We start from the raw sequence: 24,804 nt of genomic DNA, 5'->3' as shown, positions 1-24,804 counted from the left end.
CCACCATTTATTTATTTATTTATTTATTTTTAAAAAATAACTATTTCCCTTCTGGTCGGATTACTGTCAGAGCTGCTGTTATAGAAAATTCAGCAACACCTTCTGACCAATCAGAATCAAGAATTCCACAGCAGTATAAAGAGGAATACTTTCTTCTTAAGACAACAGCAGGGTGGGCTGTGCTGTATGATAATCTGTTGCCTGTGAGGGTTTTTTTTTTTCCCCTTCCTTCAGCTTAATTTTTCTTCAATAAACTGACGAGAGTTGATTTTTCGCAATATACGGTGTACTTAAGCATGATAATTAAAGCACTTGTTTCCTCTCCAATCAGAAGCCATTCAGCCGATACTGTATGTTACTACAGGTCTACATCAGGTGTCTACCACCAGGTCAGGTAACCTCACATGGAATCACGGCTGAAAAAGTGATGTGCGAGGTAATGCGCTTGACTTTTAATTAAGGCATCTGACTGTGTTTCCTAATGGAAAAATGATTTGGTGAAAAGCTGCAAATGCAGCTCTCAGCCAAATTTGGAGCCGTAATCGGTTTTGACCCGCGGTGGTCTGTCCAGTCAGAAATTGAGTTTAGCTAAAGTGCCGAGGCTCGGAGAAGAGGTGAAGAGCACTCTAGCCGCCCAACATCAGACCGAAAAAAACAAACGAGCTCCCCCGCCTCGCACCCGAGAGGCATCATTACCAAACCATTTAGACAAATGAACCCTCCGCCGTTTCCTGTCTGGGAACTTTATAATTCAATTAGCCTCATTTATCGATCACAGACGAACATTTAATGCCTCTCAGAGAGCGCATAGAGAAATATTTATACACAAGAGTTCAGCAGAGCCATCAATCTTACAGGAAAAAGAGGTCATGACAGACACGGAGGTAAGTGATGAATGCGAATACGCAGGGAAACTTCTCGGGGTAGGACATGCTCGGTCTGTAGACCTTCTAAATGCCATTAACTGATGAAAACCCATTTCAAGGCTCAGAAACTCGGGCGGCAGGGACATTATTTTGGGGGTGAAAATCAAAGTTGTGCAGTCTGCAAGACTACTAGTGGACAAGAGGAGGGGGAAAAAAAATCAATCAATCCCTGTTTGGTCCCCGTAGAGAATACGGCAGGAGAGACGGCTCCTGAGGGCGCGAAAAATCCATCGTCGGGATATTTCGAGCGTATTTAATTCCAGCGGGAAGAACAACTACATGGAGTTTGAATGCATTATTCAAATTGAGCAATTATGATACATAAAAAGAGTTTCGCCTGTCCAGCGGGTGCCTGCGCTGCCAATTAGTCCATGCATTTAAAGGTCATCTTGTGCCATATGTGCAATTTGGTTACTCAACTATTAACCCTTTAATCTCCACCGAGTCCTCGATGGATCCAGCCTTACATTCCTGACTGCCGTACCTACACACTTTTCTCATTAGCTTCACAGTAGTTACTGAATTATTCATAGTTACTGACTAATATGGTTTCAAATGAATGCTTGGATAATAAGCCATGAGTCTACTGACTAAAGGAAAGTATGAATGTCCTTTTTTTTCTTTTTTTTTTTGAAGTCTGCATATCTTGCCGTATTTGAAGTTTTTTTTTTTTTGTTTTTTTTTTTCTCCAAATGACCTCCTGCCAGGATGCTTCCTTTCACAGGCTTTAACGCAGGCCTAATGCGGTGATGCAATACTCTCCAACAGTGCTATTATTCGTGTTTCATTGTAAAATAAAACGTCAAGGACCATTTTATTCCTGTCCTGTGGTCAGTTGAATTGTGCACCAAATTGTGCTTTAAATGGAACGTGAAGCATTAAATGGTAGCTACGGTGGCGCTTGAAAGTTTGTGAACTCTTCAGAAGTTTCGATATATCGGCATAAAAAGTCCTAAGAGTAGGCAGAAAGAACCCAATTAAAACAAATGAGACAAAAATATTACACTTGGTCATTGATGTATTCAGGAAAATGATCCAGTAGTACACATCTGTGAGTATGAGAAGCTCTAGGATTAGCAGTTAGGTGAAATTAGAGTCCGCTTATAAACCCCTGCTTAGAATCCTGATCAGTGGGATAACAATCAGGTGCGAGCGAGCACCCGGTTTTATTTAAAGAACAGGGATCCATCACAATGGCTACAGTGTCCGTAGGGTATGAATGGGTGTGTGAGTGTGTATGCGAGTGTGCCCTGCAATGGACTGGCACCCTGTCCAGGGTGTACCCCGCCTTGTACCCGATGCTCCTCGGGATAGGCTCCGGGTTCCAGGAGTAAGCGGTAGAAGATGGATGAATGGATCCATCACAGTCTGATCTTCACAACACAACACAACACATGTTTGTGGAATTGTATCATAGCACAAACAAAGGAGATTTCTGGTGGTTTAGCGGTTAAGGCTCTGGGTTACTGATTGGAAGGTCAGGGGTTCAAACCCCGGCTGCCCTTGAGCAAGGACCGTAACCCTCTGTCTGCGCACGGTATCATGGCTGACCCTGTGCTCTGACCCCAACTTCCTGGCATGCTGGGGTATGCAAAGAAAAGAATTTCACTGTGCTGTGATCAATAAAGACTCATCATCAAATCAGGCTGGAAAAGGTTACTAAAACATCTCTAAAGATTTTGGACTCCACAGTCAGAGAGCTCGTGTACATATGGAGGAAATTCAAGACCGTCATTACCCTCCCCACGTGTGGTCGACCAACGACGATCACGCCAAGAGCTCTTATTAGTGACCTCTCTTATCAACAAGATGTTTCCACCCAGAGAACTGTCGCTCACAGGATTGTTTTCCGCACCGTGTAGGAAAATCCCAGGAGACCAGCAGTTTCTGAAATACTCAAACCGACCCATCTGGTACCAACAACCGTGACACGATCAAAGTCATGGAAATGACAGTGTTTTCATTTTTCATCAACTGAATCTCTTGAACTATAGCTGCATGATTGGATGATTATTGGCTAATGGATAATTGGCGCTCTCTCTCTCTCTCTCTCTCTCTATATATATATATATATATATATATATATATATAATTATATACATAGCAGCCAGATACAGAACAGAATGTTCTTTACATTATATCTATACTACTGTACATTAGACTTTTTCATTGTACCTTCTTTAAACCCTGGGCTAAAATTACATTTACATTTGTGGTATTTGGCAGACGCCCTTATCCAGAGCGACTTACATTTATATATCTGCGCAGTTGAGGGTTAAACACCTTGCTCAAAAGGCCCAACAGTGGCAGCTCGTCCGTGCTGCAGTTTGAACTCACGACCTTCTGACGACCTCACACCCATGACCGTAGGCGGCTGTGGTTCCGGTAGTAGAGCGGGTTGTCGACTAATCGTAGGGTGACTCCACATACTGAAGTTTCCTTGGGCAAGACACTGAACCCAAAGTTGCTCCCGATGGCAAGTTAGCGCCTTGCATGGCAGCTCTGTTACCGCTGGTGTGTGAGTGTCTGTGTGTGTGTGTGTGTGTGTGTGTGAATGGATGAATGAGACAGTGTAAAGCCCTTTGGATAAAAGTGCTATATAAGTGCAGACCATTTACCTTCCGATCAGTAGCCCAACATCTTACACACTGAGCTACCGCGTCCCAAATTAGTGCGGTATGAATACACAGTAAACTGCATCTTTAATGAAGTGGCCCTCATATGATCAGAGATGAAACTGACGCACAGTATTGGACCCCTGGTTACGATTCTGATTTACTCATTTGCTTTTTAATAGATTGCCGGCGCACATCGGGACCGGTGCTGTAATTCCCATTCAGACAATCATGACGTCCAAAGCGTTTAATAACGCCGGCGATGGTTTAGCCGACGCTGGAAGGATGTTAAAGACTTAACAGGATGAAATCCACCCAAGAGAACAATATCCACTTATTCTCCTGCCTTTTACACACTTGTATCATATCTTTTGCTATGCAACGCACACGTCGTGCTTACAACAGCCTCCACAAGGCACACAGCAGCTCTCCTGATCGTCTGCAGTCCACACTATCGGTGCCTGGTGCTGCTTTTAATTTGTCACACCGAAAGGATGGAAAATGTCACCGCCGCATACATTTGAATAATGCAGTCATCATTACTCAAGCACCTTGAACCAATGCTACCTAGCTCATAGAGTTACAATTTTAGGAGAGTGAATTTTCTCCCCCAGGGGTCTATTTAAGGTTAAAGCCCTGCAAAGACTAAATAAATCAATAATAAACAGGCTTTAAGGAAACAAACAATCGTCATACATCATTCTGGTCACGCTGTGTATATAAGATGGCAAAATGTAGCAAAAATCTACCTAATTAGCACTGAATCTCATTCTTAGCTCTAGGGACCTCATGATTTTTTTTTCTCTGCAATTTGGTTTCACGAACAAACTTACTTGAATTAAGGACGTCGTTGTGTTACAGCTGAAAAGTGCTCCTAGACTCAGTAAAGTTTAGTTCTAATTTATTTTAGCTTGGGTTTTTTTTTCCACTTGTCACAGCATAACAGCATGGCGTGTGTGCAAAAGGCTCGAAGGTCCAGCTGTGGTTTGTACCTTGCTGTGAGATGCAGAACGTATTCAGCTCATTTCCTGATACTTCTGCAACCCTGAGGGTTTTTTTTGTTTTCTTTCCTTCCATAGATCAGTTTGCAACAGCTGAAGCACAGCACTAAGCCAAAAGGTCTGGTTTTGTAATCAAGATGAAAGAAATAACCTTGAAACAGGGCAGTTCATCCAACCTGATTCAATTCATCAGATAACAGCCAGGAATTCGGACTGTGCGAGACTTCTGCGTTATTCTGCGAACTGCGATCTTGTATCGTGGTTATTCCAGAGTACATTAGGTCTGTTTGGTTTAAATGGTAGCTTAAATAGTCTCGGCGGACCCAACTCCTTTGGTTCATTTTCACTTACTGACATTACCTACAATACCACTTGAATACCTGCAGATAGTGGTGCAGTGGAATTCTGCTTGATCTCTACATGAAGAAAGTGATGCGGCGGCGCTTTAGTCTGTCCAGATCTCTCACCTCCTCATCTGTACACTCTGCTCAAACAGATCAGCTTCCAAAAGCTTCAACTATTACGTTAGTACCACCACCGACACCATCACGCTAGTCATCTTGTAGGTCGCTAACTAGCCAAGCCGAGTCTGCTGTAACTCTGTTATACTAGTATAGCTGCTTTACATTCTGAGACTTTTACGCGTCTTGTCCAACGGCGTCTCCGCGACTTCTATGCTTGATGTCGCTTGAAAACGATGAGCGACGAAAGACACTGACCATGATCCCATATGTCTGAGATCTCTGAAATGAGCTCCACTGGAACTACGCTAGCAGATCACAATTCAATTTCAATACAAAGATATATCATGTATTCGATGGTGGCGATCTCATTTAAGACATCTGGCCTACTTGGTCCAGCAACAGTCTAAATTACTTTGCATCTATTGGCAGTTTGTCTATTATTACCCAGGAATGTATGACCTACCTCCCATCTCCAAGATCTCCAAACAGCTTTACATTGGGATCAGTCGATATGCACGTACATGCTTAGAAAAATAGGGTTCCTCAGCGATTCTTTTGATGGTCTTGGGTTCTCAAAGGGAGTTCTACATGGACCTCTTCTGAAATGAAAAAACATGTTGAAAAGCTCTGTGTACTAGGAGTATAGTGAAACTAGCACGAGAACATGTTATTTAATCCTTTATCCTATTGTGAGTGCAGAGAGAGTTATACGTAGGGTTGAAAGACATGGTGATATCTTAAGAAATGACCACGATGCATGGAAACATTGCGTATTGTGAGGTTTGGAGGTTTACAGTGCAGTAGATTTTTCAAATCTGTATGCCATAACTGCAACCCATGTGAATCACCATAGCTGGGGGAGGGGGGGTTAATAAGGTTACTCCTTATTGATGTTTTCATTTGGTATGCATATTTAGATGCAATGCCTTTCACAGCGGAGCTGAGCAGCTCGATACTGTAACTATAGAGCAGACTACTTGTTCTGAATTAGTGTGTGTACATGACCAATGAGCTTTTAAAGAGCAGGAACACTGGAATGTGGAAAAACTGATGAAACTCGGTGCAAACTCTTCCCACAACTCTCCGGCTAGCAAATATCTTGCAGTTAATATATTGCACGCAGAGAGAGAAAATAAATAAAGACACAAGCCAGACTTTCATAATAATATATATTTTGGTGTGTGACGCGAAGATGGAAACGTTGTTAGCGGATTAATTAGATAACTAGCTTGCCGTACGTTATTACATTATGTCAGCAACAATATTTTAGTCTCGCCAGTTTTAGGGCAATCAAAACATGGGACCAGACAAACACACTGGAGCTTTCACTTGCCTAGTTATTACATTACCCATGATTCTTATTTAAGTTTAACCTTCCTAAACTATTTAAAGAGGAAGTGAAGGAAATATTAAGTAGCTGCTGCAAAAAGAAGGAAGGACATCCAATCAGCTACTTGTTATTGTGAGTTACAACGGAATTAATTTAGATGTTATCAAAACTACACCTATCAGCCATAACATTAAAACCACTGACAGGTGACGTGAATAACGTTGATTATCTCGTTACAGTGGCACCTGTTAATGGGTGGGATATATTTATTTGGCAGTAAGTGAACAGTCAGTTCTCAAAGTTGATGTGTCGGAAGCAGGAAAAATGGGCAAGCGCACGGATCTGAGCGACTTTGATAAGGGAAAAATCGTGATGGCTAGACAATTGGGTCAGAGCATCTCCAAAACAGCAGGTCTTGTGGGGTGTTCCTGGTATGCAGTGGTTAGTACCTACCAAAAGTGGTCCAAGGAAGGACAACCGGTGAACCGGTGACAGGATCATGGCCCCAAAGGATTGGGGAGCGAAGGCTAGCCCGTCTGGTCCGATCGCACAGAAGATCTACTGTAGCACAAATTGCTGAAAAAGTTAACGCCGGTTCTGGTAGAAAGGTGTCAGGACACACCGTGCATCACAGCTTGATGTGTATGGGGCTGTGTAGCCACAGACCGGTCAGAGCGCCCATGCTGACTCCTGTCCACCTCCGAAAGCACCTATATTGGGTACGTGAGCATTACAACTGGACCATGGAGCAATGGAAAAAGATGGCCTGGTCTGATGAATCACGTTTTCTTTTACTCCGTGTGGACTGGGTGCGTGTGTCGCTTACCTGGGGAAGAGATGGAACCAGGATGCACTATGGGAAGAAGGCAAGTCGGCGGAGGCAGTGTGATGCTCTATGTAATGTTCTGCTGGGAAACTTTAGGTCCTGGCATTCATGTGGATGTTACATTGACACGTACCATCTACCTAAACATTGTTGCAGACCGAGTACACACCTTCATGGCAACAGTATTCCCTAATGTCAGCGGTCTCTTTCACTGAGGCCCCGAGACACTGCAAATATTGTTCAGGAATGGTTTGAGGAACATGACAAAGAGTTCAAGGTGTTGAGTCGGCCTCCAAATTCCCCAGATCTCCATCCAATCGAGCATCTGTGGGACGTGCCGGACAAACAAGTCCAATCCATGGAGCCCCCACATTGCAACTTACAGGACTTAAAGGACCTGCTGTTAACATCTCGGTGCCAGATACCACAGCACACCTTCAGAGGTCTTGTCGAGTCCCAAAGGGGGGGGGGGGGGGGGGGGGGGGGGCTACACAATATTATGCAGGTGGTTATAATGTTATGGCAGATCTGTGTATGTATCTGTATCGCGATATTGCTATAATATACTAGTTACACTGCCCAGCCCTAGTTCCGAGTATTACCAGTCAGAAGATCAAACCCCCATTAGCTCTGTAAACAAGCCTTTAATGTGATGACCGGATATACAGTCGCTATAATGGCACTAAATGAATGAATGAATGACCCTGATTCGTTAAATAAATGTCCCTCATAATCGTTTCCACGCTCGTGTGCCTCGGAAGGCCATATCCGCCCTGCTGTTACTCCATCAGAGTCGCATCAGCTCTGATCCGCGCACGGCTCGGATCACATTAGGTGGCTGACATTTTGCCTTCAGCTAATGGGGCTATTAAAAGAACGCAGGCTGTCTCTGTGGCTTAGCATCATGATGGAGATTAAAAAAGGAAAGAAAAAAAAAAACCTAACAGATGCATTGGCTCACCCTTTTCTTCTTATGCTGACTGAGCGGCAATGGGGTGGAGGTGAGAAAGAAAGAAAAACTCTCAGGGGTCTCTTTAAACAGATGTTGTGCCACACACCACAGGTTGACAGATGCTCCACTTGCGAATGCAGTTCACACAATCAAGATCAAATAAAGATATATACACATACACACTCCACCTAGCTTCACTCTCTTCACCTGCAACTTGTGACACGTTTAAAGAGTGAAAACCGACGTCTTTTCATTTCCTCGCTTCCTTAACCTTACATTTGTGATACAATTTTGTTAATGATATACGAGTTGTGTAAACAAAAATCAATACAATCCCTTATGCAGTCCTGACCTCATGGAGATGGTCCATAAAAACCAGATATTCGTGGGTATTTGTGTAGGCGAACAACAGAACAGCTGCATCGACCCACGGAGAGATTTCACGTGATTTGGTGTTAAAGTCGAAACCACGGCGCCACCTACGGGCAGGAATCAGATCGATGCGTTGAAAATAATGAACCAGGGTGCATTTTTGTGAAATGTGAACTCAATTTACTAAGCATATTTAAATTAAATAAAATAAAAAGGCAATCCAAACCTATTTGTACTGTAAACAGCATCTACTGTGTTCAATAAGAAATACACAATGATTTCTTACTTCTATAAACAAACACCGCACAAAAGGTCATCCCTAATATCGGACCTACGGAATATAATGCAACCATGTTGGTCACGTAAACAAGATATGGGGGGGTTGGTTGGGGGGGGTAAGAGCAATCTTCAATTTCAAACAGAGATGCAAACAAACAAATATAGAGAGAAAGATAAGAAAGAAAAAAAACAAAAACACACAACACAGAACAAAAAGATCGCTGAAGGATCCTCAGTCGTCTCGGTCTGGGCTCTTGCTTCTGCCGGGGCTTTGAGAAGGAGAGCGACTGTAACGAGAAAAAACGAGATAAGACTTACAAAAACGGTCCGTATGATTTAGGGTGCGTGTACAAGACTGAAGAAAACCAAACATCTAACCATGACAATCAACTCTAAACCCAACTTTTAAGTGAAGAAGGAGCCCAACCTTTACAAAGGCTGGGATTAAAACAAAAACGTTCCTTCAGTTTACTGTGAAATTACTCACCTGGCTTTAGTGTCTTTTCATTACCCCTCTAACAGGGACCGCCTGATACTCATAAATAAATTTGTGCCATGCATTAGACACATTCTCATTATATGACGAATATTTCAATCTTCTACCACAGCGTATATCGTGCTCAACATCTGATCGGTGCTGATGAAAGTTCTGTAACAGCAGCTCTAACAGTAGTGCAGCTGTGAATGACGGTTATATATTAATAATGAATAAGCTCGTTCTAATACGTTATCGTTTCTCTATAGCTCGTTCGTATGGACTTGTATAGCGGATGCTCCCCGTGATCTAAAACCTGATAATACATCTAATAATAAACATAGCGCTTTACTGTTGCGCAGTAACAAGCTGCATTTTTTATGATTAACTCCTTGATAGTGAGGGGAACGAGCGTTTAGCCCTGCTATGATGTTCGTGATAACAGGGACTACCTTCGCTGATGTTCTACAACCTTAACTGGTTTTTAAAATCGTCCGATATTGAAACCTATACAGTCCCCTCCGAATGTATTGGAACAGCAAGGCCAATTCCTTTTTTCTCCGCTATACTATAGGCGAAGACGTTTGGGTTTGAGATTAAAAATGGATACGAGACGACAGATCGGAATTTCAGCTTTCATTTCCTGATATTTGAATCTATGACGTGCTTAACAACTCCGAAGACTTCACTTTTGGTAGCAGGCCACCCAATTTTTAAGTTTCGGAATCGATAGTCTCGGCGTAAATAACACATTCTGTTGGTTTATCCTTTTTAACAACACATGCCGTCTTCACACGCAAAACCCAGAACTCAAACCAAGAGTAGATATTCGGAGCTATTAATTGTTTAAACAATCAAATCAATCTTACAGGGCACACCTGAGCAGCAAGAAACACCTGTCAGTCACATGTTCCAATAATTCTGATCACTTAGAAAAATGGGTGGGTTCAAATGAAAGGTAGATAATGTTTTCGGAGTCGTTTAACACATCATAGATGTACATATCAGTGGAACCTGTCCTGTTAAACCGCTGTATGGTCTTGGCCACCGTGCTGCAGCTCAGTTCCGGGGTCTTGGCAATCTTCTTATAGTCTAGGCCATCTTTATGTAGAGCAGCAATTCTTTTCTTTTTTTTCAGATCCTCAGAGAGTTCTTTGCCATGAGGTGCCATGTTGAACTTCCAGTGACCAGTATGAGGGAGTGTGAGAGCGATGACACCAAATTTAACACACCTGCGACGTTGTAACACTAACAAGTCACATGACACCAGGGAGGGAAAAAGGCTAATTGGGCCCAATTTGGACATTTTCACTTAGGGGTGTACTCACTTTTGTTGCCGGCGGTTTAGACAGTAATGGCTGTGTGTTGAGTTATTTTGAGAGGACAGCAAATTTACACTGTTACACAAGCTGTACACTCACTACTTTACATTGTAGCAAAGTGTCATTTCTTCAGTGCTGTCACATGAAAAACATATCAAATATTTACAAAAATGTGAGGGGTGTACTCACTTTTGTGAGATACTGTATATACATACACACCAAGTTTAAGTGTCTAAAATCAGCTCTTTCCCATCGTCGTTAGTGTATGTGGGTGTGTGTGTGTGTGTGTGTATGATTACCTCCTAGCTGCAGAGCCAGACCTGGATCTCCCAACAGAGCCTAATCTACATTTAAGAATCACACAAAAAAACACCCCAATGAATTACACAAAGCAATCATCGTCTAAATCATCTAAACAATATAATTTTAGGGACGGTTTCATTTGTTGCTATATTGTACCTGCTCCTCGGACGAGAGGCAGAGCGAGAGCGAGATCTGGACCGTGATCGTGATCTAGACCTTGAAACCAGAAAAAAAAAAAAAGAAAAAAAAAGAAGAGAAAATGAAATCAGTCATTCATGAGATGGTTTAAAGTCCCTCTGAGCAATCAGGATCATGCTGATGTTGCTGAAACTGTTTAAAGAGCACTGTTTATTCTCCAGTACATCACATCTTAAAGATGGAGCCATAAAACCCTTCATTTGCTTTATATAAGGTTGGAGTACTAAAATGGGGGTTTAAAAAAAAAAAGAAAAAAAAAAGAAAAGTGTAACTACACGTACGTGAGATGACTGCCGCACGGATCCCACGGTCATTCGGAGCGTCGCTTGTGCACGCTCTCGGAAATTAACGCAACGTGTTTGTATAGTGCAATACTAACACAAATAACGGGGGCAGTATAGCACCACGCGAGACTACACCCGCGACACAGTGAGCAAACCAGCCTGGTGTCTCAGATCGTACACTTGTGCACTATTCCGGACCGTTATGGAGTATTAAAACGACGTTTTGTGTTTGAATTTTAAAAACCTTTCAGATGGTCTTCAAATCTACCAAACGATCAGTTTTAAATACTGTTAACGTAAGGCCATTAAATGAACGTGTTCGATTTGAGACGCAGTTCATGACAACAATCACGACGACGGTGGAATGTTTTGACTAAGCTTGTCTGGTCTACTGCACGGCTGTTGAAACCGTACGTACTAATCAGTATGCTTGTGTATTATGACTACAATCCCGGATATGCTACATCCGCCATGTCGGCATCGTCATGTGACCTTCGACATCATCATAAACACGACAATCTTAAAGGGACCACAAGATTAAAGCAAGCGCACTAACCTAACTGCAAAATGCGGATCAGGAAAGTTAACCGAATTAGCAGTTTAACGTGGGCGGGGTTAAGAGGCGGAGGTAAATTCGTTGCCGTTAGATTGAACAGCTAAGGCGTGACGGAGTTCACAAAAAGGGTTTCAAACGCTGTGACGACACTGTGTTTTCATATTTAAACCTTCAACGAGTTAACAATTTATTCGGGTATTGTTAAATGAGTTCCGTTTAACCCAGGTTTAAAAGAGTCGACGTGCGAGCTGGTCCGCACCAGTCCATTATGGCGTTATGACACTGACTCGCGTAGTGTCCTAACGGTCGTACAAACAGAACATCCGGATATTTCTCGCCCACTGAGTATTCAGAGTATACCCCCAAACCCCCGGAGTAGTAGGTTAGTACGCCATTTCGGACGCAGCCCGAGACCCACCTGGACCTTCTGGGTGTGCCAGACCTGGACCTCCGCGGAGAGCCGGAGCGAGAGCGGCGAGGAGAGAAGGACCTCGACCTGGAGCACAGCAAGCAAAGCATACACTTTTAAAACGTGTATAGAACACTAACAAATCAACAATATGAGAAAGGTACATCATTAAAAAGATGCTTAAGGTTTAAAAAGTGTTGTAACGAACTATAATATTCATCATTTCAGAGAGAGAGAGAGAGATTTTTTTTTTTAAATAAATAAATAAATAACCAGTCACAATAATTCTAGATGCCTAGTTTTTGCATTAGGCCTTGCTTTATATTTTGTCTTGCAGCAGCTGCTCACCACTACCAACTTTTAATAAATGAAAGAGGGAGAATCCTGGTCAGCCCCCCCCCCCCCCCATTTTTATTTTTATAAAAATGTCTGCAATGATCTTTTTACTCTGCAATGATATAACACACCATGTTGTCTATAAAGCTCCTATAAAAGAATGCATGATGACGATGATATCGCAATATGTATTTATATCATCTTTCTACGATTACAACCCGCACACGTGTACACTCACCTCCTGCCTCGGCTGCGGCTGCGAGAGCGGGACCGCGAATACCTCCTTCCGCGAGAGCGCGAGCGCGAGCGTGAACGTGAACGAGACCTGCCCGATCCGTTCGAGTGGGCGCACAGAGACGGAGGCATGGACGAAAGGATGCAACGAAAACAGAGAAAAACACTAAGTACTGCCTCCACATAGGAACAGTGAGTAAGACATACAGACATTATTTCTGTCTCTGAGACTGTCCCTGGACCTCTTCCTACATCTGCTTACAGCATTCTGCACCTCTGCCACTGGCCTTACCTTACCTTACGGAAAAAGTACAGTACTTTTCACTTTAGCACTATATTACTTACAGCAGTCAACTTTTTTATTTATTTTTTTTACTTACAGGATCCCTGCATAAAGTAGGTCTTTCTCAAGCTTAACCCAAAAAAAAACAAAACAAAACAAAAAAAAACAGTGAAGACAGCTTGACACTACACATTACGTTTGACTAATTTCAGGCAAAGGAAATATAAATAAATAAATAAAAAGAAGAGAGAGAAAGACACATTAATTGGTACTTAAAATAAACCTTGCAAGTTTGCAGGTCGACCCTCTTTGGAACCGAGGTCTAGCAGATCTAGGCGATCTAGAAGTATCTATCATCAGTCGACCTCTGCATCTAGTCGTTTTCTTCGCTTTCTAACGATGATCGCACTGACAGCCAAATCGCTTGATTGAGACTTGATAGAAGTGTGCGAAGTGCTTTGTCTGCCGAGGTCTCGATGCTCTCGTTAGCAAAAGCGTGGGCCCGAATCGATTGTCAAATTGGCTCGGATTTGCCGATCAGTTGGGTTTGGAGGAGGGTGTGGGGCACACACACACACACACGCGCTCACACACACACACAACACGCTTATGTGCCCCGAATGAAACGATTAGCTGCAGGTAGAACTGGCAGGAGACTTAGAGAGGGTCTGGCTGGCCACGCCCTGGCCAAAGCAGGTGACCGTAAGTGTGGCATTTGCTAGAAGATTCATGAAATCGTAAAGGGTCGTGACACTCTGAACCAAACGATGAAACCTGAAAGGTTTTGACCAGGTGAGTCATTAAATAAAATCGCACACAACATTTGAGCATTATATAAACCTTGAAAGTAAAACAAACAACATTTATATAGCTGTATATGTATATAGTGGTTGACTGATACATTGGCTTATATACACTGGGCTTTTTAGGAAGTCAGCTCCTGATTGGTTGGCCATCGTGATGATGTCACAGCATCTTTGTAGTTTAGATTTTTTTTCACTGAATTATGCTTTTTATTATTATTATTTTTTTAGACAGAAAATGTTGACAGGAAATATGTTAGTTTGGGGTTTGTTTTTAAAACACCCATCCCTATAGATGACTGGATTTCCAAGCCCTCCAAAAAAAAGAAAAAAAAAGAAAAGAATGTCAACTCCAAACTAGTAAGTCAACAAACTTAATGATAAAATTTTATGTGCTTATGATCATGGGACGTTTGTAGGATAGGTCTAAAATTGCTCCATGTTTAATAGAGCTATACAATTATTAGCATTTTTAATAGTGTCATTCTCGTGTCTTAAAACATATTTAATTCAAATCAATTACTGGCTACATGCCATCTGCCTCGTTAATCTCGAAATATCCTCATTAACCTGTAAACGTCAACCCTTTTTAAAACAAATCGGTCGACCACTATATGTATATACAGGAACCAAACAAGGAGAACATCAGAATTTTAAACAATAAAGAGACATGTAGATAGTCCTGTGTGAGCGTCTAGCTCCAGAGAAACACAGTGCGGAGAACATCTGAGACTGTATTTATATTTACGCAAACATGCCATCATGTAGAAAATCTGCATTAACCAGTCTTTCTGAATATTATTAAAACACGTTCTACGTTACTTTATTGAGTATTCGTTAACGTGTGCAGGTGTTGAATTGGTGGTGGTTCTGGCTCTTGTTTACCTGCTCCGTCTGCGGCGGCTGTAGCGGTGACAGTCGTACGCGTAATGCCCCTTCTCACCGCACTCATAGCAACGGTCGTTAGGGTCGAAGGGGCGCCGAGTGGGCGGGCGGTCGTAACGGGAGCGGCGCGGCATTCCTGTCGATAACTCTACACGCACACGGGTTCCACAGATCACTCTGAAACAGAAACGTGACGAACGTGCAACAGTAGATCGGTGCACCTTCATAAAACATTTATTATATTGTTATTGAGCAATTCTTTCAATATCCACGATTACGTCGTTCAAGTTTACCAGGCTAACGTTAATGATTAGGAAACGTGGAATATGTTACATTTATTGTACCTAATGATTTGGTTTAATCCAACTGAGGGATGCGGGGGGGGGGGGGGGGGGGGGGGTGCAGACCTTTTTCACTAAAGCCCTGCTGACAAAAAAAGGCATTCTTTTTCTACTTTTGATATTAGGCTTGTTAGTTGATGGTTAATCACAGACTAGTGACTGTCAAATAATCAGTCCGAGTTTTTTTTGTGATTGTTGTGGCCCAAAATGCTCAATTTTGCTGTGGATGCACCCCCCCCCAAAAAAAAATTATTTACGATGCAACTTTTTTTGTTGCAGAACAACTTGAATTGCACGTAATTGCTTTGCACGGTCTTTCTCAGTGATGTTCGTTGGAAAATGATGTCACGTGACGAGTCTTGGCCCGAATCTGCGGAAAACCGGCGGTAATGTTGAAAAATTGCAAGCTCCTCCGAATATTGTTCGGTTTTGCTCGATTTTGAGTTCATTTCTGCAATCGCCAAAAAAAATGAAATCCTGCAGGGACTGCTTAATGACACTTAAAAACAGCTGAATAATCAGCTGGCATTCGGTTTCAGAAATAATTGCTATGATTAATCATGAAGAAAAAAATACATAAAATTTACCCCATGTACTATAGAAGACCTTTCTTCCGTCATAGTATCAGCCGACTAAAGTGATGCGTGCGCAATTCCCGACTTACTTGCCATCGAGGCCACGGACGGCATCCTCAGCGTCTCTGGGATCATCAAACTCCACGAAGGCAAATCCTGGAGGGTTTCTGGCGATCCACACAGTTCTCAAAGGCCCGTAATAACCGAAAGCCCGCTCGAGTTCGCCTTTCCCTGCACCAGTGCCCAGGTTCCCCACGTAAACTTTAGTCTCTACAAAAGAATAAATACAGATGCTGTAGATCAGATCGTTCTTACCTCTAAGCCTAGTCTAGGTCCAGTAAATCTGACTGAGAAAGATCAAAACATGAACACAGTTCATTTACAATTAATAGTACTTATTTAAAAAAAAAACAAAAAAATCACTCCAGAGACTGGGACTGAATCGTGGTCCTTGCAGATGTTCCTCCCTGTAAATCTGATCATTCTGCATGACTGCCAGCTGCATGCTGATGTTGAGCCATGCCCAAGTAATCTAATATACATCATGTGCTCTCCTATTTTACGTTGCAGAGGTTGTAGCCATCATGCCTAAACCAAAAAGTCACATGCTCAATTAAATTTTGCTTCAGGGCTCACCCTGTGCTGAAACTGAGCTTTTGCAGTGCAAGAACTAAATGCCATGTACATACAAAAGCCGAGCTGAAAGAACTGGTACAATCCCCATTAGAAAAAAGTAATAAAAACAAACCAACCCTCCACGGTTATATTTGACCTTTACTGACATTTCCTCCTTGAAACCAACTTGCATTTCTTTGCAAATTTTATGCAATAAACACAAATGTACCCTGAGGAGTCCTGATTGGTTGGATGTTAGTGGTCCATCATCTCCTTGCGTTCACACCAGGAGCATCTGGAAGTCGTCCATTGTCTACGAGATCTGTTCATTTTCACGACATTACGCTACGCCACCTCTAACAACATAATCGGCGGGGCGAGCTGAACTTTATGCAAACGAGAAGCGCTTACCAAGTGTGACATGACTGACTGGAGAACATGTGTTTTCTGGTTCCATAGGTTTGTGTAATTGTAAGTAAACTAATATTTTTCCCCCTCCTGTTTTACAGAGAAGCCACAGAGACCAAAGTGTGACTGATCTATTTAAGCTGCTGGGATGTGAGGTGATGTTGGCCAAAGATTGCACACAGTACTCACCTGTTTGGCGATGAATAAATAATCACAGCCCCCCAACCTTTAAAGAAGAAGCCTTTATTTGTCACATATACATTACAGAACAGTTCAATTCTTTTCCCCCCCCGCATACTCCAGGTTGTTAGGAAGCCTGAGGGGTCAGAGCGCAGGGTCAGCCATGATACAGCACCCTGGGCCTTGCTCAAGAAACCAATAGTAGCAGCTTGGCTGTGCTGGGGCTTGAACCCCTGAGCTTCGGATCAGAAACTTGAAACCAAAAAATGTTTAGCCACCGCCCTTTCCTTGCATTAGACCGGTGCAGACCGGTCAGGTTAAACTAGAAACCCAAAACGATATAACTGCAATGTAATAACAGAGGAGATTGTCGTGGTTGTCATAGATACGTTCTGAAACTCTGTTCAGACAGTTTGAACAGTTTCCTGTTCGTATAGTGGCTTCAGTGACTAGACGTCGTCACAAAGCAGGTTTACAGGTGGGTGTAGATCTGAGATGGTGACGGTAATGAGGAAAAAACCTCACGGCTTGAAACGTCGTCTATTTGCACGTACAGCATCACAAATAATTAACTGCACTTGAAGCTTTCGTAAAAAATTAAAAATGAAACACCAAAAAGTGTATACGGTTCCATAACGAAGACCAACTGTATGTCGATACGTGAAATTCTGGAGGGAATGTCGGACGGTGTGGCGTTGATCCATCTATGTTCTAGAACATGAAAGGGATATTGTCTTATTCAGAATAAGGTTAAGAATTAGATTATTGTCGTCCATGTAAATGTAGTCTATGAGACAAATTGTGGGATTATAAATCATTAGAGTATACAGGTGAAGAAGAGGAAAGAGAAACTGTATTAAGTGCGTCAGAAAGGATGTTCAGTATGAGCAGATTGTGAAAATAAAGAGTCCTGGGATGAGCAGTCATTAGGATTACAGCAGCAGCAGCAGCAGCTCTTGGGTACAAATCTACAGTGTCCACTGATGCAAAGGTGCATAAACATAAAGGCAAAGAAAAATAAATATTTCAGTAAATGAGTTGAATTCAAAAAGGTTCATATGTTGAATGTAAAATACTTTCTTGCATATTGCAAACAAAATAAAATAAAAAGGTTTTTTTTGTAAAGTATAAGCAAACTTAGCCAAACTAAGCCATACAGGTTGTATCCAAAATGGCGGACCTGTATTTTTAATGGAATTCTTCATAAACATTATTCGCTTTGCCGTTCTGGACAAGGGCTAATTCCTAATTCTATTTACGGCATACACTTGGGAATTGTACATAAAAACATTTAGAAGGATATTATAACAGATTAAACCCAAACGGTGCGAGTGGTTGTGTACAAAAAGAAGAAGAATTGTCGCGTTAGCTAGTTTAGCTAGCTTAGCTTAACATAGCAACCCTCGCGTTCGAAGCAAGCCGTGCACGCGCAGAGGTCGGCCATTACAGCCGCTGAAGAGGCGCGAACAAAGACACACACGCACGCGCGCGCGCGCGTTATGATGCTACCCGGATACCGTTAATCTTTATTTATTTATTTATTTGTAAATTTTTCAATAAATACGCTATTTTTTATATTTACACCTAGCTTACCTCCTCCGTGCCGACCGTATCTGGACATCTCACAGAACCTAAACACACTGTTCTGGAAAGCTCGTCACAGACTGACAGCTGGGAACGGAACCAAAAAAAGAAAGAAAAATGCGTGTCACATTTAAAAGTGTCCGTGCCGTCGTTCTTTGTAGTTCTCACATACGGGTAAATTACGGGAAGTAGCATTTTAAAAACTCGATATCCGACAATGCACTGCTCGAACGTGTTTAGTATCCGGTAAGTTCGAGCGCAAAAGCGGTGATATTGGTTCCCATCGGCCTATCTTTCATATCTCATGAAGTAAAAGAAAGTTTTTTTGCTCGTTATTATTCACAGGTATTCATTGTTATTTATTTAACCAGCGGAAATGGGTGAATGGTGCAATATGTTGCCGCAGGAATGGTTTAAATTTGTGAACCAGGAGGTAAAAGTGACCGCGCAGGATCAACAGCAGTATGAAGGCTTTGTGTTCACTGTGGATCCGGTTTCTTCCAGGTAATTCCCATGCACACTGATACACACATTAAAGGAGAAATCCAACCAGAAACACATTAGTTTTAATTATTTTGGAATGTTTGTGATGTATGTAGTGTTTCAGGTGACAGTTTGATAGCCGGTGGTGTATTTTTGTTATTCTTGTGAGAAGTTAGTGTTTGTGTCCCGTGCTCGCGTCACAAGAGGGCGTGGCTTGCGGTTAACCATGGTGTTTAATAGGAGGGGAAAAAATCAACAATCTCCAACTTTAAGGATGAAGGTCAGATTTTGTTGATCGCTCCTAAAAAATAAAAATAAGCGAACGCTATATTTAAAAATTTTTCAGTCATGTCTTATTGAAAAATCGTATGTGGAAATAGTCGCTGTGAGTCGACGTAGTTTTTAACAACGACGCTCGTCAAAAAAGCCACCCATGGATTGTTTTTACGTGACGTCACAAAAACATGTACGTTTCTGTCTGCCATTTTGATTCCCTTCATTAAGCATTTAAACATCTCATGAGCACTGAGCGGCACGGTGTTTAAAATAGTGTGTTTAAAAAGTAAATATACCGGTTTGTGATGTTTAGGCATTGAGACTCCGATATTATCTGAAGAAAGGCGTAGGTTTATGGGAGGCTGCCGTTAATCTTAAGGGTATGACATCACTCAGCTGAACGTTCGTTATGGTAAGACGACTCTATAGATATAGTGATTAATCAAATTTTAATACGAGTACAACTTTTAATTGACAAAAAATCGACAATACTACCAAACAGCAAAGATCTTCCAGGAGAGATCTCAACACCCATCCTGCTGCTAAAGGACATGCAGGTAAATTGTCACCCGAGGTTAATTAGTTTAAAGGATGTTTAGGGATAGCTATAGTTTAGGGATATATTTTTTAAAGAACTTAAATCGAATATTTAAATCAAAATGGCCGCATAGTTACAAACGGTATAGGATGACGTGAAACTTATGGGACAGCTACAGATACGGCAGTATCAACGGGGAAACATAAGCGAGACATGCTAACAGACAGATAATTATTACCTCAGACTCACTTATTAAGATTATTTCTATTTACACGAGCCTGGATCACGGTAATTCTGTCCCTTCAGGATCTCGTGATTGCAGAAATGAGCGCAAAATCAAGAAAACGGCGCAGTGTTTGGTGGAGCTTGCGATTTTTAGAAATTACGCAGATCTGGGCCGAGATGCCGAAGTAATTGCGTCGCAAATTTTGGCTGCGACGATCACAGATAAAATCATTTTCTTTAATCCCGTGTCTATCTTTTAGAGGATCTTTATCGTATAACCTGACACACAATAAAGCTCCTGTTTATCACTTTATCGCACAGTCTGTTATAGAATCCAGACAAGATCTTTTTAATCCCCCCCCCCCTTCAAGCCTCGTCCTTGTGACCTTCGAGGAGAAAAGAAGCGCCTCCGTGAGGGTCGTCTTGGGTCACGCGGTGAGAGACGTGCAGCTTCTCAGGGCAGGAGATGAAGATACAGAGAGGAAGATGAGGTCTCTCTTTATACCTGCTGCCAGTCAGGACTTCAGCACCGAGGAGCTCGAGGAACGCAAGGAGGACCTGCGAGCATGGCTGGAGAAGAACCTCGTTCCCGTTACGGATGAGGGCGACGTCCTGCGCGTGGCCAACGTGCTCACCGTCAGCGCGCCGTACGGACCCGAGCAGTGCAGCAGCAGCAACGAGATCATTCTGGCCCGAGTGCAGAGTCTCGTGGAAAGCAAGCCGGGACGAGAGAACCAGCAGTGAGCGTTCGGCTCGTCACATCGCGTCCTCTCTGTGAGAGTTCATGAAGTTCTCTTTCTATTGAGGGAGATTTAGAATCCACTGGACTTTGATTAAAGCACTTGTGGCACTGACAGGATGTTGAGCTTTTTTTTTTTTTCTTCTTTTACTTCTACGTACATCCTTAATGCCGAAGCACGCATTGGGCCTTGTTTATCAACCTGGATACGAACAAATCGTTCACAGGAGTGTTTAAGCAAGAAATTTGGTTTTCATGAAAATATAGTTAGAACAGAAAAACCTCATTTTGTCGTTTCATATTCCCGACTTGAAATAAAGCAATCCAGAACAAATCAGACTACCTGTTCACTCAGAACAAGTTATCTCATGACAAATCAAATTATTTGTTCAATAGTATGAGGAATAATAGAATTTATTTTCCATCCGAGTGTTCTGGGGAGCGTGAAGGCCGTAGCATACCATTTCTATCACATTTACATCCTCATCAAACCATTCAGTGATATCTGTGAATGGGGGCGGGGTCAGCCTGGAAGAGACCACGCCCAGCAGCTCCACGTTAATAAATCCTTTCCCATCAGTTTCCGACCGGCGTCGGACCCAGTCCCTCCAGGATTTCGTGATTTTTTGCGTTCGCAGAAATGAACGTGAAATCAAGCAAACGGCGGAGGAGTATTCGGAGGAGCTTTTTTTGCAAAATCACCGCAGACTTTTCGCAGACCTGGGCTGAGACACGTCACGTGACGTCATCGCGACACGTGTTTGGTCAAAGCCGTTTTCGATTCACGTGTCTACGCACACGAGTAGAGGTCGTCTCATTTACCGGCAAACGTCACTGCGAATGAGCGTGCAAAACAATGGCGTGCGATTGCGATTTCGCCAATTCGAGTAGTTTTCCACAAGACAAAAAAAAGAAGCACAAACACGTACGTAAGTCCATCCATCCATCTTCTACCGCTTACTCCTTCTTCAGGGTCACGGGGAAACCTGGAGCCAATCCCAGGGAGGATCGGGCACAAGGCGGGGTACACCCTGGACAGGGTGCCAGTCCATCGCAGGGCACACTCACACACACACTCACACACTACGGACACTTTGGACACGCCCGTACGCAAGTCGCATCGTAAAAATTTTGAAGAATAAAAAGGTGGAGCAAAATCAAGCATTTTTGGCCGCAACAATAACAAAATAACTCGCGAATGCAAAATCGTCTAGTGTAGAAGATAAATGTACAAAAGTGTGTGAAAGATTTACGTGCTCAACAGTTTCACCATCAAACCTCATTCAATTTCTCTCCTACACAGCCTCGGCCGCGGCGTCCCCCTCTCCTACACAGCCTCGGCCGCGGCGTCGTTCTCAGTGCTTTCGTTGCATTCCTGTAAACAGTTGCGTTGGGAGATGATGTTTCTCATCACTTTCTGATGCACAGACCCACTGTAGCACCCGTCCCTAAACATAACATCATCACATACACACACTGGATAAAGCATCAATCAGAACGTTACTGCACACACACACTACCGGTCAAAAGTTTGTGGACACCCGAGTGAAATGTTTCTCACGGTCTTAAAGTACCTCTGATCTGAAGGCGTGCGATTAAACGTTTGAAATCGGTGTCGTAGACAAAAATATAATCGTGCCGACGTATTCATGTCTTTCATTAGAAAACGAACAACGGACGACTCGGAGCGAAATATTCCGAAAAGCAGCCGATACGAGTCCGGCGTCGGTGCGAACTCCTTTAATACTGTTTAAAAAGCATCTCGGGGAAATCCCTCAAGAGATCGCTCGAGAAAACGCCAAGAATACATTTCTGGAAATCCTCGGCGAAAAGGGCGTCGACTTTGAAGACGCTAAAATACTAATTTATTTAGATTTATTTTGGATTTTTTTTTTTTTATCACGACATAATTCCCATCGTTCCCTTTGTGTTACTCCAGAGTTTTGATGACTTTATTATTATTATTCTAAAATGTGGAAGAAAATAAAAATAAAGAATGAGTGTCTAAAGGTTTGACCCGTAGTGTACATCACGAGATTCATGAACTGATCACTCATATGGACGTGTTCTAGGGAAACGCAAACACTTTATTTCACTTTTCTCCCATTTTCCATGCAATTTGGTCACCTGACAATTCCCAGCCACCCGTCTGTCTGCCGTCACACCACAGCTACCGTACCAACGGAGGACGGTGTTGTCTGCCCTCTTCCGCGCACACACACACAGAGAGAGAGAGAGAGAGAGAGAGAGAGAGAGACCTTCCATGGCTGTGGCATCATCCGGATTTGTTCTCGTGATCTCCTCACACTATGAAAACACTTTTTTTTTTTTCCCAACTGATTTTCTTCCAGAGGTTTCTTTGTACCTATAGTTATTTATTTATTTACGAATTCTCTCTCGTGACTCGCATTGACTTTCCCAGCACACAGTGGTAGAAACACTTTTATTCCCTTGTTTTAAGAAGGCAATCGGTTTTTTTTTTCTTCTTTACATACTTATTGGCAAAAACAAATGATTCAGAAAATAAAAGTTCTAACACAAAGGACAATCACTTCTTCTTTTTTTCTTTTTTTTTTTTCTTCGTGTTTCTTGAATGCATGAAAGTACCTCTTTGGTTGTGGGAGGGTACCTTTGACTTGTGGTACTCTTGAGACTTGAGACTACTGGCACGCAGACCTCTCCCCGTGGGGGTTAAACACGAACGCAGCTTGCATCTCCCAGTCCCTTTTGTTTTTTTTTTTTAAAACGTAATGAGGTGTGGTTACGTCAAAGGCTGAGGCAGAAGGAGTCCTATGGGTCGAGTCCTACCTGTCGGCATGGAGGAGGCAGGCACGTGACGTCTGTGAAGAGGAGAAACCGTGCTTTGTTGATTTGATTTATATAGGAGCTGGTTCAAACTGCTCTATAGTCTCTCGCTGTCCAGCATTAATGTTAATGATTTGCGTATGTATTTTATTATTATTATTATTATTATTATTATTATTTTTAATCTGGTCCTGACTGCAGCTGCTGTGGAGGAAACGAGGAAAGGCAGATGAGCTCATGGCTGAAAATAAGCAACATACAAAAAAAAAAAAAAAAAAAAACCCCAAAAAAACTGCAAAATGAAATGAACAATCAGACAAGGACAAAAAACAAAAACAAAACCACACACACAAACATACCAAAAGACAAAGCAAAAAAAAAACAACCCAAAAATATACAGAGAGACGACCTGCTGCAGGAGGGCAGGCTGATCTTAAACCAAGTGAAAACACAATCTGAACGGTTTAAGGGCACATTTTCCATTTCCTGTTTGTCTTTTTTTTTTTTCCTTTTCCCCTCCTCTAAATTCCAACACTGGCATTTCATCCAACAGCTGTTTTTTTTTTTTTTTTTTTTTTTTTGTGGAAAAAGTCATTATTCTGTATGTATATATCTCGCACTTCTCATCTGCAGTCTTTAGTGTTTCCTCTTTAGGAAGGGTTGGCGTTCTCGAGAAGTGGCGGACCTTCCCGCTCCCTTTTATATGTTTTCGGGGGCAGTTTAGGGATGGCCGTGCTGTGCCGGGGGGGCAGCGGGGGTCCGGCGGCGCCGTCACACTCGAGCAGGTGCAGCGCCGGAGAAGAGGCCGGGAGTTTCCGGGGTCCCAGCGGCGACGGTGACGGGGACGAGGGAAAAAAGTGGCTGGGCTCGGCACGCCGGCCCTGGGGAGGAGGCTGGAGGAGCAGAGGCGAGCTGGAGAACACGTCGGGAGTGCGCAAGGGCTCGCGGGGAGGCAGCGAGGGCGGGCTGGAGGGAGCGTCCGGCACCGAGTAGCGCATCGCGTGCAGCTTACCGGTGGGCTGCCTCGGCGGGATGGCCGGGGGACTGTCCATGTGTTTCGACATCATCTGAAAAGAGATATTAGGATGACCAAAACTCGTTTTTTTTTTTCCATGTTTGCATACTATTTCAGCGTTCGTAAAATTTTACACGCGTGTGAATTTAATCCCGTCTGGATAGAGA

General features: G+C 42.7%; 3 protein-coding genes across 4 annotated transcripts in view; 1 reads left to right on the top strand and 2 right to left on the bottom strand.

Moving 5' to 3' along the window:
• Nucleotides 1-8,643: 8,643 nt before the first annotated feature.
• LOC108270876 (serine/arginine-rich splicing factor 7) lies at nt 8,644-18,701 on the bottom strand. The gene is made up of 8 exons (XM_017477839.3): nt 18,566-18,701; nt 15,859-16,039; nt 14,854-15,030; nt 12,887-12,973; nt 12,322-12,399; nt 11,022-11,081; nt 10,862-10,906; nt 8,644-9,052 (listed from the first exon to the last, which is right to left on the bottom strand). Exons 1-8 carry the CDS (start codon nt 18,591-18,593, stop codon nt 8,998-9,000), a joined length of 711 nt encoding a protein of 236 aa, XP_017333328.1. The 5' UTR covers nt 18,594-18,701; the 3' UTR covers nt 8,644-8,997.
• gemin6 (gem (nuclear organelle) associated protein 6) lies at nt 18,666-23,519 on the top strand. The gene is made up of 3 exons (XM_017477840.3): nt 18,666-18,802; nt 18,902-19,060; nt 20,450-23,519. Exons 2-3 carry the CDS (start codon nt 18,933-18,935, stop codon nt 20,820-20,822), a joined length of 501 nt encoding a protein of 166 aa, XP_017333329.1. The 5' UTR covers nt 18,666-18,802; nt 18,902-18,932; the 3' UTR covers nt 20,823-23,519.
• Nucleotides 23,242-24,804, bottom strand: part of sos1 (son of sevenless homolog 1 (Drosophila)) — a 48,443-nt gene continuing 46,880 nt past the window's right edge. For both annotated transcript variants that reach the window (XM_053683266.1, XM_017477838.3), the window contains one exon: nt 23,242-24,689. In XM_053683266.1, the coding sequence (XP_053539241.1) occupies nt 24,273-24,689 (417 nt within the window). In that variant the 3' untranslated portion in view covers nt 23,242-24,272. The remainder of the gene's footprint in view (nt 24,690-24,804) is intronic.

This window comes from Ictalurus punctatus, chromosome 10, assembly GCF_001660625.3.
Source record: "Ictalurus punctatus breed USDA103 chromosome 10, Coco_2.0, whole genome shotgun sequence".
Lineage (NCBI taxonomy): Eukaryota > Metazoa > Chordata > Actinopteri > Siluriformes > Ictaluridae > Ictalurus > Ictalurus punctatus.
Note: the sequence above shows the minus strand (reverse complement) of the source record. Positions and strands in the feature narration are given on the sequence as shown.

Excerpts from the sequence above, each read along its gene's own strand:
- LOC108270876 (XM_017477839.3), bottom strand. The coding sequence starts at position 18,593 with ATGTCCAGATACGGTCGGCACGGAGGAG. Across the intron at positions 10,907-11,021 it reads GCCTCTCGTCCGAGGAGCAG|ATTAGGCTCTGTTGGGAGAT; the intron begins GTACAATATAGC and ends TCTTAAATGTAG. Across the intron at positions 9,053-10,861 it reads TCTGGCTCTGCAGCTAGGAG|TCGCTCTCCTTCTCAAAGCC; the intron begins GTAATCATACAC and ends TTCTCGTTACAG.
- gemin6 (XM_017477840.3), top strand. The coding sequence starts at position 18,933 with ATGGGTGAATGGTGCAATATGTTGCCGCAGGAATGGTTTAAATTTGTG. Across the intron at positions 19,061-20,449 it reads GTGGATCCGGTTTCTTCCAG|CCTCGTCCTTGTGACCTTCG; the intron begins GTAATTCCCATG and ends CCCCCCTTCAAG.